At 38.7% G+C, this 12259-nt stretch overlaps 1 protein-coding gene across 7 annotated transcripts in view; it reads right to left on the minus strand.

Moving 5' to 3' along the window:
- Positions 1-12259, minus strand: part of cd2ap (CD2-associated protein) — a 242843-nt gene that overhangs the window by 10234 nt on the left and 220350 nt on the right. For all 7 annotated transcript variants that reach the window (XM_087980127.1, XM_087980120.1, XM_043683183.2 and 4 more), the window contains 3 exons: positions 7273-7371; positions 5818-5969; positions 2689-2752 (listed from right to left, as the gene is read on the minus strand). In XM_087980127.1, coding sequence (XP_087836253.1) covers positions 2689-2752; positions 5818-5969; positions 7273-7371 — 315 coding nt within the window. The remainder of the gene's footprint in view (positions 1-2688; positions 2753-5817; positions 5970-7272; positions 7372-12259) is intronic.

Consider the following 12259-nt stretch of genomic DNA (forward strand, 5'->3'; position numbering starts at 1 on the left):
ATACATTAGGAAACTTAAAAGGAACACAAAATACAGGGGTGGAAAACTGAAAATGGAAATTAGGAAAGAAAAAAGACAGTATAATATAAAATAGCATGTAAGACACAGGAACAAAAGTACACCATTCAACCAGTCAAGTCTGTTCTGCAAGTCAATGAGATCGTGGCTGATCTGATCACATTCAACTTCATTTTCCTGCTTTTTTCAAGAAAAGTTGATTCCCTTACCAAAAATCTTTATCTCAGCCTTGAAGATTCTCATTAACCCAGACTTTACAGTCTCCTGTGGCGAAGAATTTCATAGATTCACTAACCTCAGAGAAAGAAATTCTCATCCGTCTTAAATGGGCAACAACTTTCTGAGATTATATCATCTTAGTGGAACAAACCTCTCAGCATTCCTGTCAAGCTCCCTAAGAATTTTAGTTACGTCTATTCTCACCCTGCTGACTCCAAATCCAACCTGTTCAACCTCTCTTCATAAGACAGTGCCCCCCAATCAACCTAATGAACCTTGTCTGGACTGCCTCCAATGACGGTAGCTATTTCCTTATTTAAGGCGGCAAGCATTCTAAGCATAGTCTAAAGAGTACCCAGAAAAGGTTTAGCAAAACTTCTGTTTTTATATATGCTATTCCCCTGAAAACAAAGGCCAATAATGCATTTGCCTTCACTATTACCTGCTGAACTCATACTATTTTTTTTCTGATTGATGCAGGAGAACTCTTAAATGCCTCTATGCTATAATACTCTATAGTCTCTCTCTGTTTAAATAATATTCACATCTTCTCGGCATGGCTGATAAAATTAAGACAAATCCAAAGATGTTTTATCAGTACAGTAAAAACAAAAAGGATGGGTACCAGAAATGTATATGATAACTTGCACAGGTATTATTCTTACTGAGTACTTTGTCCATCTTCACATAGAGGAGGGATGGTGAAGACATAGTTAAAGCAGGTGTGTGAAATATTATACAAAGCAAGAATAATAATTATTATTGGAGGGACTGACCTTCTTGAAAAAGTGTATAAACTACCAGAGCTGACTGAATTGTCCCCTAGACTGATAAAAGCAGCCAGGAAGGAAAACGGTGACGCTCTTGGGAGCATTTGAGAGTCCAGACAGGATACAGACAAGGGACCAAAAGATTGAAGCTCTATTCAAAAAGGGTACAATGGATTGGCCAAATAGTTTTAGGTCAGTCAGCCTGACCTTGGTGGTGGGCAAATTACTAGGATCAATATTTACAGGTAGGAATGACTGTTACTTTGAGGGGTAGATTAATCAGCAATAATTCGACTTTACTAAATGAATTGAACATTTGAGTATATTGAAAAGAGGATTGATGAGGGTAACATGGTGGATTTTAGTGAGGTACTTGATAAGGTGCCACATGGCAGACTGGTGAGAAAAAGGAAAGCCCACGAGACACAGGAGAATGTGGGGAGGCAGATCAAAATTGGCTCATTGACAGGGGATAAAGTGTATTGTCAATGGATTACTTTTGCAAATTTAAAGCAGTTTCTAGTGGTGTCCCACAGGGTTCGATGTTAGGTGCCTTGCTGTTTGTAACATATATTAATGAGTTAAACTTAAATCTGGGAGACAATTCAGAAATGTGCAGATTACATAAAGACTGGTCATGTAGTTGATAGTAAAGATAGTGACTGCAGGATCATATTCATGGTTCAGTTGAGTTGATGCAAGGGTAGCAAATGGAATTCAGTGAAGAAGGGAGAGGCTATGCATTTGAGGACGACAAAGGAGCAAACACACAATAAAGGGGAAGATATTAAGAATGATAGAGGAAAGTAGGAGGCCTCGCAGTACATGTCCATAGGTCCCTGAAGATGCAGGATAAGTAGATAAGGTGGCAAAGATGATAGTTATGGTGCTTTCCATCATTGGGCAAGACACTGAATACAAAAGTGAGGATGTAATAGTGGAACTATACAAGTCACTTCTCAGGCAATAGATGGAGTTGTGCACACAATTCTGGTCACAGCAATAAGAGGAGAACATAATTTCAGTAGGATGTTGGCAGAGATTGAAAACTTCAACAATCAGCAATGATTGGAAACGCTTAGGTTGTTTTTCTTAACAGCAGAGGTGGCCAAATGGTGAAATAATTGAGGTGCACAAAATAAGGGGCTTGGATAGAGCAGACGGGGAAGACCAGTTTACCCTCACAGAGATAAATTACTGGGGAGCACAGATTCAAGGTGGTGTTTAAAAAGGATTTTCACCCAGATATTTGGAAATTTCACCTTGGTCTCAGTGCTTGAAGTGGAAACCCTGGAACGAATTTAAAAGGAGCTTGTACCTGCATCGAAAGCCGTGTAATTAGCAAGACTAATGACCGGATGTTGGAAACTGGGTTTCAAATCAGCAGCAAGTTTGTGCAGAGACAATAGGCTGATTGGCCTCTTTCTGTGCCATAACCCTTCTCTAGTTCCACCTGCTTTGCTGAATCTCGAGGATACAACAGAACCTGAGTTTAGTGTCTCATCTGATTGATTAGTGTAACAGCCCTTTCGTAATGCATTGGAATGCTAGTCTAGAGCCTGTCCCTCAAGTGGGGCACAATGCCACAATTGTCTGATTTCAAGTTGAGAGGCACAACTGACAATTATTCAGCAGCAATAGCTGGCAGCCTAGGGTATTAAGAAATGTGTTTTACTCATACCTGTAAGGCAGTACGCTGCTTTTTCTCTTCTTCAAAGTCATTCCTTAGTTCGATTAACTCTTTCCTGCGGATATTTAGATGAAAACATTATTACTTTGGCAAAAAAAAAAGTTACCATCAGTGCCTTGCTATTTCAACTTCCGTTTCAGTCACACTGGAAAGCAAACTTAGAGTCAGAGAGATGCACAGCATGTAAACAGACCCTTCATTCCAACTTGCCCATGCTGATCAGATATCCATAAATAATCTATTCCCATTTGCCAGCACTTGGCCCATATCCCTCCAAACCCTTCCCATTCATTTACCCATCCAGATGTCTCTGGCAGTTCATTCCATATGTGCACCATTCTCTACATGAAGAAGTTGCCCCCTTAGGTCCCTTTTATATCTTTCCCCTCTCACCCTAAATCTATGCCCTTTAGTTCTGCACTCCCCCACCCCATGATTTTATAAGCCTCTGCCACTCCAGGGAAAACAGCCCCAGTCTCTTCTGTCAAATGACAAGGTCAAAAATGAAGGCATAAGGTGGTGTCAGAATAAGAGAATACATTAAGGTCTAAACTAAGAGTACATAGAATACTGTAAACATGGTTGGTGAGCTGCAGGAACAGATAGGCAGTGGACAAATGAGATGCTCTGGGTATAGCAGAACAGGGCATGAGTATTCCTGATTACAAAGTACAGAGGAGGAGGAGGGGTAACAATATTAAGGAGTTATTACAGTGCTGGACAGCATATCAAAGAGAAAAAGCATGTCTGAGAGATGCTAAAAGAGAGAGAACCTACTGGTCAGAGGTAAGAAAGGACAAAAGGATCATTAAAGTTTTGGGAACATGTATTGGGCCACTATCTACCAGGAAGGAGAGGAAACAATTTGCCAAGAAGGTGCAAATCCTATACCGTAGTTTTAATGAAGGCCTTCAATCATCCTAATACAGTTATTGATGATAATTGCACAAAAAGCAAAGAAGGGAAATGAGTTTCTGAAGTGCACTCATGACCATTTTGTAAATCTGTACTTTTCATGTCCAGTGAGGGGGAAAAAGAAAGCACAAATAGAACTAGCTCTAGAAAATGAAGCAAGTTACTTCACAGTAGGGAAATATTTAGAAGGTAGCAATCACAGTAACATTAGACTAGGTTTTGCTAAGAACATAAGAAGTAGGAGCAGGAATAAATCATAAGCCTCTGCCATTCAATACAGTGGATGTTTAGACATAAATCCACCTGCTCCCCATACCCCTAGATTTGTGAGATATTTAAAAATCTGCCAGAGATATTCAACTTGGAGCTCCTGTATACCACTATGGTACAGAAATCCAAAGATTCATAATCCTTTTGAATGAAAAAAAAACTGCTCATCTCAGATCTAAATTATCAACTATTCATCCTGAGACTGTGTATTGGTGGCAAGATCCTCCAGCCTGGGACATGCACCTTTCAAAGTCCACCCTGTTAAGCAGTTTCAGAACCTTTCTTGCATGTTCAGGGGATTGTTCCTCATTGTTATAATCCAGTTTGCTCAACATTATAACACTGGTCTTTGGCATGAGTCATTGCTCAATATCAAATTTGCTCCACACTACCACAACGCAAGTCGACCATTTATGAAATGTGGAGACAAAAACTGCACTCTGTACTCCTGGTGTGCTCTTGACCAAGTAAAATCTCAAGAAAACTTGCTTAATTTTGTACTCCAATTTCTTTTCAATGGGCCATTTGTGGCCATTTGTCTTATTTGCTTGCTATACTGCCTATTAACTTTGGGTTCTTTGCATAAGTTCACACAAGTCTTCCTGAACGTCACCATTTCAAAGTTTCAAGCACTTAAAAAGAAAGTTTTCTGAAATTATTGACATAGTGAATAACCTCACATTTCCCCACATTATACTCCAACAGCCATCGCATTATTAACTCAATCCCTCTATATTACTTTGCGATCTGTGTCCTCTTCATTGCTTATGCTGTCATCTACTTTTGTTAGGCAGCAAACATAAATGCATCCCTCTTGTAGTCTTTCTCCAAATCATTAGAATAGATTGCAAGCTCCCCTCCAAACCATATACTATCCTGATTTGGGTATCTCACAGCTCCTTCACTGTCTCTGGCTCCCTAACCACACTGGGAGTGTCCCTTCACCTTAAGAACTGCAGAGAACAAAGGCAGCAGCTCATCACCACCTACTCCAGAGCAATTAGGTTTCACCTATAAATGCTGTTACATTTTCTCGTTCAGGGAAAAAAAAGTGTGGCAAAGGTAAGCCCAGCAAAAAGCCAGTTGATTTAGAAATTAGAACCTCAAAAATTAATAGTAACTAGGATGAAATGTGTAGTAGTTAAGGAAAGCCAACTTGGGCTCGCTCAATGTCAATCATGTTCAAGTGACTGGCTCAAGATTTTTTTTTGATGAGGTAACAAAAGGTGGTCAAGTAAGGTAATGCCATCGATGAGACCTATACCGATTTCCAAAAGGTCTTTGATAAAGTGTCATATAACAGACTTGCCATTTAGGTTCAAATCCATTAAGAGGTTGGTCAGTATTCTGGTAGTATAGAAGAGACCCTTTGGCCTGTTAAGTCTATGTTATTTATGAAAAAAAAAAGTTAACTGAGTGACAGGAATTGGGTGATATTAGTTCCTAGGTGGGGTGTAGTTCTCTTTTTGGTAGTTGGGTTGGAAGATGGTTGGTGATGTACGTGATAGGTATGGGGTCAGTTCAATAGTTACTCAGGAGTTAGGCTGTGCTTTTCTTCAGTAACTATTTGACATAATTCACAGGTTTTAAAGGAGACTTTCAAAAGGGCTCCAGGCATATAATTATTCAGTGGAAAATTCAATGTTTTAGGTTATTCCCTCAGAGTGCTGTGATGGGGATTCTGCAGGCTCATTGTGCACAACTCCCATCATCTCTGGAATAAAGACTGTCTGGGCCAGCAGAAATTATTTTTGCGTTTTACCAGATATGCAGCAATGAGTTATCACCTCATTTGTTGCTGTAAAACATGCAAGCTTCTGCAATTTAATGCTGCTTTAAAAAAAATACTTTAATAAATAAAAATATATTAAGTAATGTTACTTGCATTGATTTTTTTTTTACAAGTACATTTATTAAATACAAGAGTAATATTACCTGTGTTCAGTCCTTAGTCTCTCAACAAATGCCATTAGGTCAGCCATTTGAGCCTGAAGATCTTCAATCGTTGTTTTGCTCCTATTGTGCATTTCAGTTATATCTTTCAGCTCAGTCAAATTCGTTACTCCAGTATTCTGTTTCAATGATGGCTATAATAATGAAAAATGAAGTAATGACATAATTTATCTGTCCTAAATATAGCCAAACACTTTGAAATTTCACAAATTGCAAGAATTACAAATCACAAACACACAAATCCTTCAGCAATTCTGACTGATGAGATTCCAACTAACTTTTAAAACGTTACATTTAAAGAGCACATTTGTAGCACTAAGCTAAATGTTTCCAGAAGATTCACCTGAAATCTCAGTAGCTGCAAGGATCCAGTTAGATTTTTGCCATTAGTGATGCTATCTGAATGGCATGACTTCAAATGTTACCATCATTAGGTGACAGAGGAATCAAAGTATTTAAATTATATGCAAATAATAATCCATTTTCTACAGTCTTGGCCTTTTCTGTTCATTCACGGGATGAGGGAGTCACTGGGCTAGACCAGCATTTATTGCCTATCCCTAACCGCCCAGGGAGCAGTTCAGAGTCAACTATGTTGCTGTGGATCTGGAGTCACACTTAAGACAGACCAGGTAAGGAAGGCAGTTTCCGTCCCTACAGGACATTAGTGAACCAAATGGGTTTTTCCGACAATCAACAATTGATTCATGGTCATTAGACTCTGAAGAGTCTAATGACCATGAATCTAGATTTTTAATATATTCAAATTCCAACTGCCATGGCAGATTCAAACCGGGTCCCAGAATTTTACCAAGAAATTTTCCAAGCCATAAATTTAAAGTAGCCCATGCAGAAGTTGGATGACAGAATTGTTCAAGTACTCAGAGGAGAACAGGAGGGAGAAACGGAGCAGGTAAATCTTTCCAATTTTCTTTTAAAACCAATGGATTATAAAAGCTCCTTTAACTTGCAATGAAACTATGCACTGTACACAACATGTAAACTTTTATTCCTTGAAATCTATATTTTAATGCTATCAAGTTGTTCTAGAAATTTTAATTATCAGTTGCTTTTTTGTGTGGGAATACAACAATGCTGAACTAAACTACAAAGACCTGCAGTCAGACTACTTAGAGTCATAGTCATGCAGCACTGAAACTGATTCTTTGATCCAACCAGCCATGCCAAACATATTCCCAAATTAGTCCTGGCCCATACCTCTCCAAACCTTTCCAACTCATGTCTTTTAAATGTTGTAACTGAACCCAACACTTCCTCAGGATGTTCATTGCACATACAAACCACCCACTGTATAAATAATTTGCTTTTTTTAAAAAACATTAATTGTCTCCTCTCAGCTTAATATGCTTCCTAGACTTGAAATCGCTATTTAATTAATTACATATAATTGATAAAATTTTGTTGGACAAACTATACCTTTTTTACAATATCAGAAGGCTTTGGTTTGGCAATTTCTTCATCTTCCTCTTCTTTGATCATTTTTGAGATTTTATCTAAATGGCTCTCACTCAAACCCTGGAAAACAAGGGGTTATTTTGCTTTAAGACGTTAAGGACTTTGTTTGACAACCAGAAGTCGTCAACTAGTACACTATACTGCAATCTGCATTGCTTCTCAATGCAACACAACTTGATAATGAAATATGAAATACAAACTTTGCCTTTCCACTTACACTGGTCTACTACAAAAAAAATTCAAAAAACAAACAAAGAACTTCAGACCAGAAACAGAAATTGCTGAGGCAACTCTCAGCAGATCTAGCAGCATTGGTGGGAAGAAAGTAGGGTTAATGTTCTGAGTCCAGTAACTGTTTTGATACAGAGCCACTGGATTCAAAATGTTAGCTCTGTATTCTTACCCCAGACGCTGCCAGACCTGTTGAGTTTCACCAGCAATATCTGTTTTTGTTACAAAAAAGATCTTCCTTCCACGAAAAGCAAATAGTTCCTATTTACATTCAGACAGCTGACAGTGTCTTAAAATAACAATTTCATACTAGATTGCAAATCTTAGACTTAATCAATATAAAATTGGCTGACCCATTTAAAAATAGCTAGTATTAGTTATTTTTTGAGAATTAAATCCGAGAAAGCTATGGAAAAGCATGCTTCAGATCAGATTTATGTACTCTTATATGATAGTTTTTTTTTGCAGTTATATTTTGGATTTTCAAAGGATCAAATGCAACTCACATTGGTATGTGCAGAAAATAATACTGTAGTAAAACAAATCTGTTTGAAAACAATATATTTTGTATCTCAATACCATCATTTACATTGGAACATTCAGTTATATGAAAGGCATAATGTGCTTCAAATAGTAGTAGTAATAGTAGTATTTGAAAATATGACACTGAACAACAGGATATCAGGGCAGAGGACTAAAAGCTCCAGGGAAAGAGACACCTTTTCAGATGTAACTTAAAAGGAGAATAAGTGAAGTAGTGAAGTCATAGCAATATAGGGAAGAATTAGAAAGCTTTTGGCCATAGCAGTTTATGGCTCAAGCATCAATAGTAAAAAATTAAAAACTGGAAAAACCCAGGAGGTCAGAAGTAGAAGAAAGCAGATTTCTCAGGTGTGGCTGCGCAGGAAGGGGCCAGACTGAAAAGAGGAAAGTTAAAACTGACGTGCTCTCTAAGCAGGACACAAATCAGCAGGATCAGGGATGAGAGGGGGACAGCATTTATTCAGTTCAGATGCAGAAGTTTCATTGAACTCAGGTTTGTGGATGGTCATGATGTGGCAGCCAAGAGACTGTCAGAGTAGATACATCAAAAGTTAAAGTATAGAAGAGAATTTCAGCAGAAAGGAGATGTGGGGCAGAGATTTTTCACGTTACAATGATGAAAATAGGCTGTATCAACGATGGCACAGTTCAGTGGGACGACACGGTGGCTCAGTAGTTAGCACTGCTGCCTCACAGCGCCAGGGACCTGGGTTCAATTCCCACCTCGGGCAGTTGTCTGTGTGGAGTTTGCACATTCTCCCAGTGTCTGCATGGGTTTCCTCCGGGTGCTCCGGTTTCCTCCCACAATCCAAAAAATGTCCAGGTTAGGTGAATTGACCATGCAAAATTGCCCGTGTTAGGTGCAGGGGTAAATGTAAGGGAATGGGTGTGGGTGGGTTGCTCTTTAGAGGGTCAGTGTGTGGACCTGTTGGGCTGAAGGGCCTGTTTCCACACTGTAGGGAATCTAAGAAAAGTGATTTAAGCTAGTTACAAACAGTCTGGTTTAGCTGAAGAAAATTTCAAGGTAGAATGGAATTAATAGCAAGGGAGCAGACCTTGTGGTGAAGACCAAAGTAATTGGCTTCAGTTTTCCTATTATTTATATGGAGAAATTTCATGAAGCTGACAAAATTGTGATATTTATAATACAGTAGAGAAATCATTAAATATCATTGCAAAATATTCTTTAAAAACATTATTTTCCATTTATTCATGAACAAAATGCTACTATACAAAGTTAAATTGATTCTCCCATAACATTTCATGATTTACAACTGTTTTTCTTTCAATGTTGGAATTATTACAGGGCTTCCTTAATGATTTTTGTGGCCAAATACACTAATTAGCCTATTGCAACACGAGAACCCTGAAGCTTGATCCTTGGTGAGAACAGAAAACCCAGCAATTCATATTGGAATGTGTAACTGTGAGAGGAGAGAAGGACCATCACTCCAATAAGACAATAGTCAACCCTCCGACTCATTTGTACAATGATTCAAGTTCATACATACAGTGAACATGGTGGCATCTGGTTTAATACTCAGCTGTCACAGGAACCGGAGATGGGCAATAAATAAGAGTTTTCAACATCACCCACACTCCACAGCAAAAAGAAAAAAACACACTATTCTGAAGAACATGGCATGAACAATGCCTTGGGCATAGATACTTCTAAAAAGATTCACAGGCTGTGGGTACCGCTGACAAAGATCCACACTTATTGCCCTTGCTGATTGCTCAGCACCAGCTCCTCAAAAGCAAAATCTCTTCAACACAAATAAGTAGTTTGCCTGGCCAGTTCAGAGTACAATTAACCAAACTGCTATAGGTGTGGAATTACAGATACAGTCGGTTCTGCCACAATGCAGGTTTCTTCAATGCAAATCGATTTTAAAGCAATTGAAGAATTTCGACCTTTATTTGCAGAATGCAAACTGTCTTTACTTAGAATTTGTATGACTGTATTTAGAAAAATCACAATCATATGATCAGATAAATTCAACATGATTTTTTTATGACAGGGAATTTAAAAGAATTTTAACAGAATGAAACTGGTAGGATAAAGGGGAACCAGCAGAGGCTGAATACAAATATCACAGAACTTAAATATTTCTGAATAAAGACGCATTTTTGTCCAAAGTGTTCATCTTGCATTTATCAGGACACTTCCCAAGAATAGCAATTCAAGAGTAAAACCATCAGCTGGACTGCATGAGGGGAGTGTGCTGATTGGTAGAGATGTTGCCATAGATAATTCACCCATTAATAATTACTGCTAGTTAAAGGTCAGGGTTTGTTTTAATTTTAAAATCGGCAGAGTGACTCCGATTGATCAGAACATTGCCTTGAGGAGCACTAGCAAATGGCTGTCACCTTTCTAAGCTGAAACAGATATAATACATGTAGATGCTCTCTTTGTGCAAACAGTGCCCTGTGTATTAATTGATGCAGTTTCCAGCACACGTGTGTGTGTGTGTGTGTGTGTGTGTGTGTGTGTGTGCGCGCGCACCATACAGACCCCAATGATAAATCTAAATTGGTTGTCAGCATAATTCTTTACCAACTAAGGAATCTCAGCAAATGTTGTCAATTGTAGAATCGCATTTATTGTTGGACGCTGTTGTAGGCTTTCCAAGTGCACCCTGGTTGGTCAGGTATTCACCTTGCTTGTTGTGAACAATTAGAGGGATAAGTTGTTTGATACAAGCTGCCAGTCTTTGGGAGATATGGGTTACATTGGCCCTGAAATTGTTACAGTATAAGAAACTTCCTCTCAACTTGACTGTACCATCCTGTTGGTGAAGAATACCATTCGTGATGTTATTACATAACAGTAGCATGAAACAGTTAGCTTCAGCTTCAATGTTTGAGCTAGCTTACCTTGTTGGAGATGGATCTCGCATTTTTCGGGATCAACAGTGATTATCGTAGGGCATTTCATGAGTTTGCACAGTTTACACTAACTGATGACTTGATCAATTAGTCATTATCCATCAAATTAGTTTTGATATACCCTATTTCATCAAGTGTGTACAATGAACAATGGCTCTGACATTATTTGTGAAGCTCTTGGTAACTGTACAGTGCATGGAACGTTAGGAATCCCAAAGTGTATTCTGACTGGTGAAGGTATCTTTGTGGTAGACAGTAGTAGGCAACCCCTTCGCCCATTTTGCTACCAGGTCATTGAGGAAAAGGAGCTTATTTGACTATTTCATTTCAAAAGGTGAATTTGAGCACAGGTTGGAGTTCATTAAGACAAGTAAGCAAATTATTCCTTGCAGCTGCAGATTCAGCTATGGTAAATGCATCATCTACATATTGTAAGTAGTCTAGATTAGAGTGGTGCTGGAAAAGCACAGCAAGTCAGGCAGCATCCGAGGAGCAGCAAATTCGACGCTTCGGGCAAAAGCCCTTCATCAGGAATGAACATATTGTAAGTACACAAGCTGTATAAGGTCAGAAGCCATTCTATTCAGAACGCATTTCTCAGAATCCAACAAAGACATTTGAGAGAGCTGGGCCTATACAGATCCCATGGCAGTACCATCTATATTAGCGTGTAAACTGTTGGTGGGACTCAACTCCTTGAGTTACTGAGTTCTAATGTTCAATGAACACGGATTCATCCAATGATGGATTTTGTCTGCCACCATCTAGTGCCACAATGCATGGCTATGGTTTCTTTGAGTGGTACATTAATGAATAGGCTAGAAATTTCAAATGAGCACATGGACACTGAGTTGCTATGAAAATGCAAGCCCTGTAGGGTCTTCCGAAATATGAAGGAATCCTTCAGCATATAAATAAACTTGCTCAAAACTGGTTTAACAATCCACGTAACCATTAGGCCAGCTCATGATGTGCAGAGTTAGTCATAGTCAGATGTAAAAGTTTATCACCTCTGTGCATCTTGGGAAACCCATACATTCATGGACACAGTTAGCCATAAGAACAGATCCTATCCAGCAAATACTTTCAAGTAATAATATATGGTCATGCAAAGTGACATGTCTAATGGATACAAATTTGTGTGTATGTCTTTGGGAACAGCCTGTAATTTTACTGATTTTTGTTACACCAGATATGGATGACAATTTTCTGGTCCTTTGTTGGATTTAAGTGCTACATTTAGTCAGGGTGGCCTTGAGACCTCACTATAAATCAGATATTC

This window comes from Chiloscyllium plagiosum, unplaced genomic scaffold, assembly GCF_037043375.1.
Source record: "Chiloscyllium plagiosum isolate Xiang-an unplaced genomic scaffold, Cpla_swu_hap1 HiC_scaffold_3, whole genome shotgun sequence".
Taxonomy (NCBI): domain Eukaryota; kingdom Metazoa; phylum Chordata; class Chondrichthyes; order Orectolobiformes; family Hemiscylliidae; genus Chiloscyllium; species Chiloscyllium plagiosum.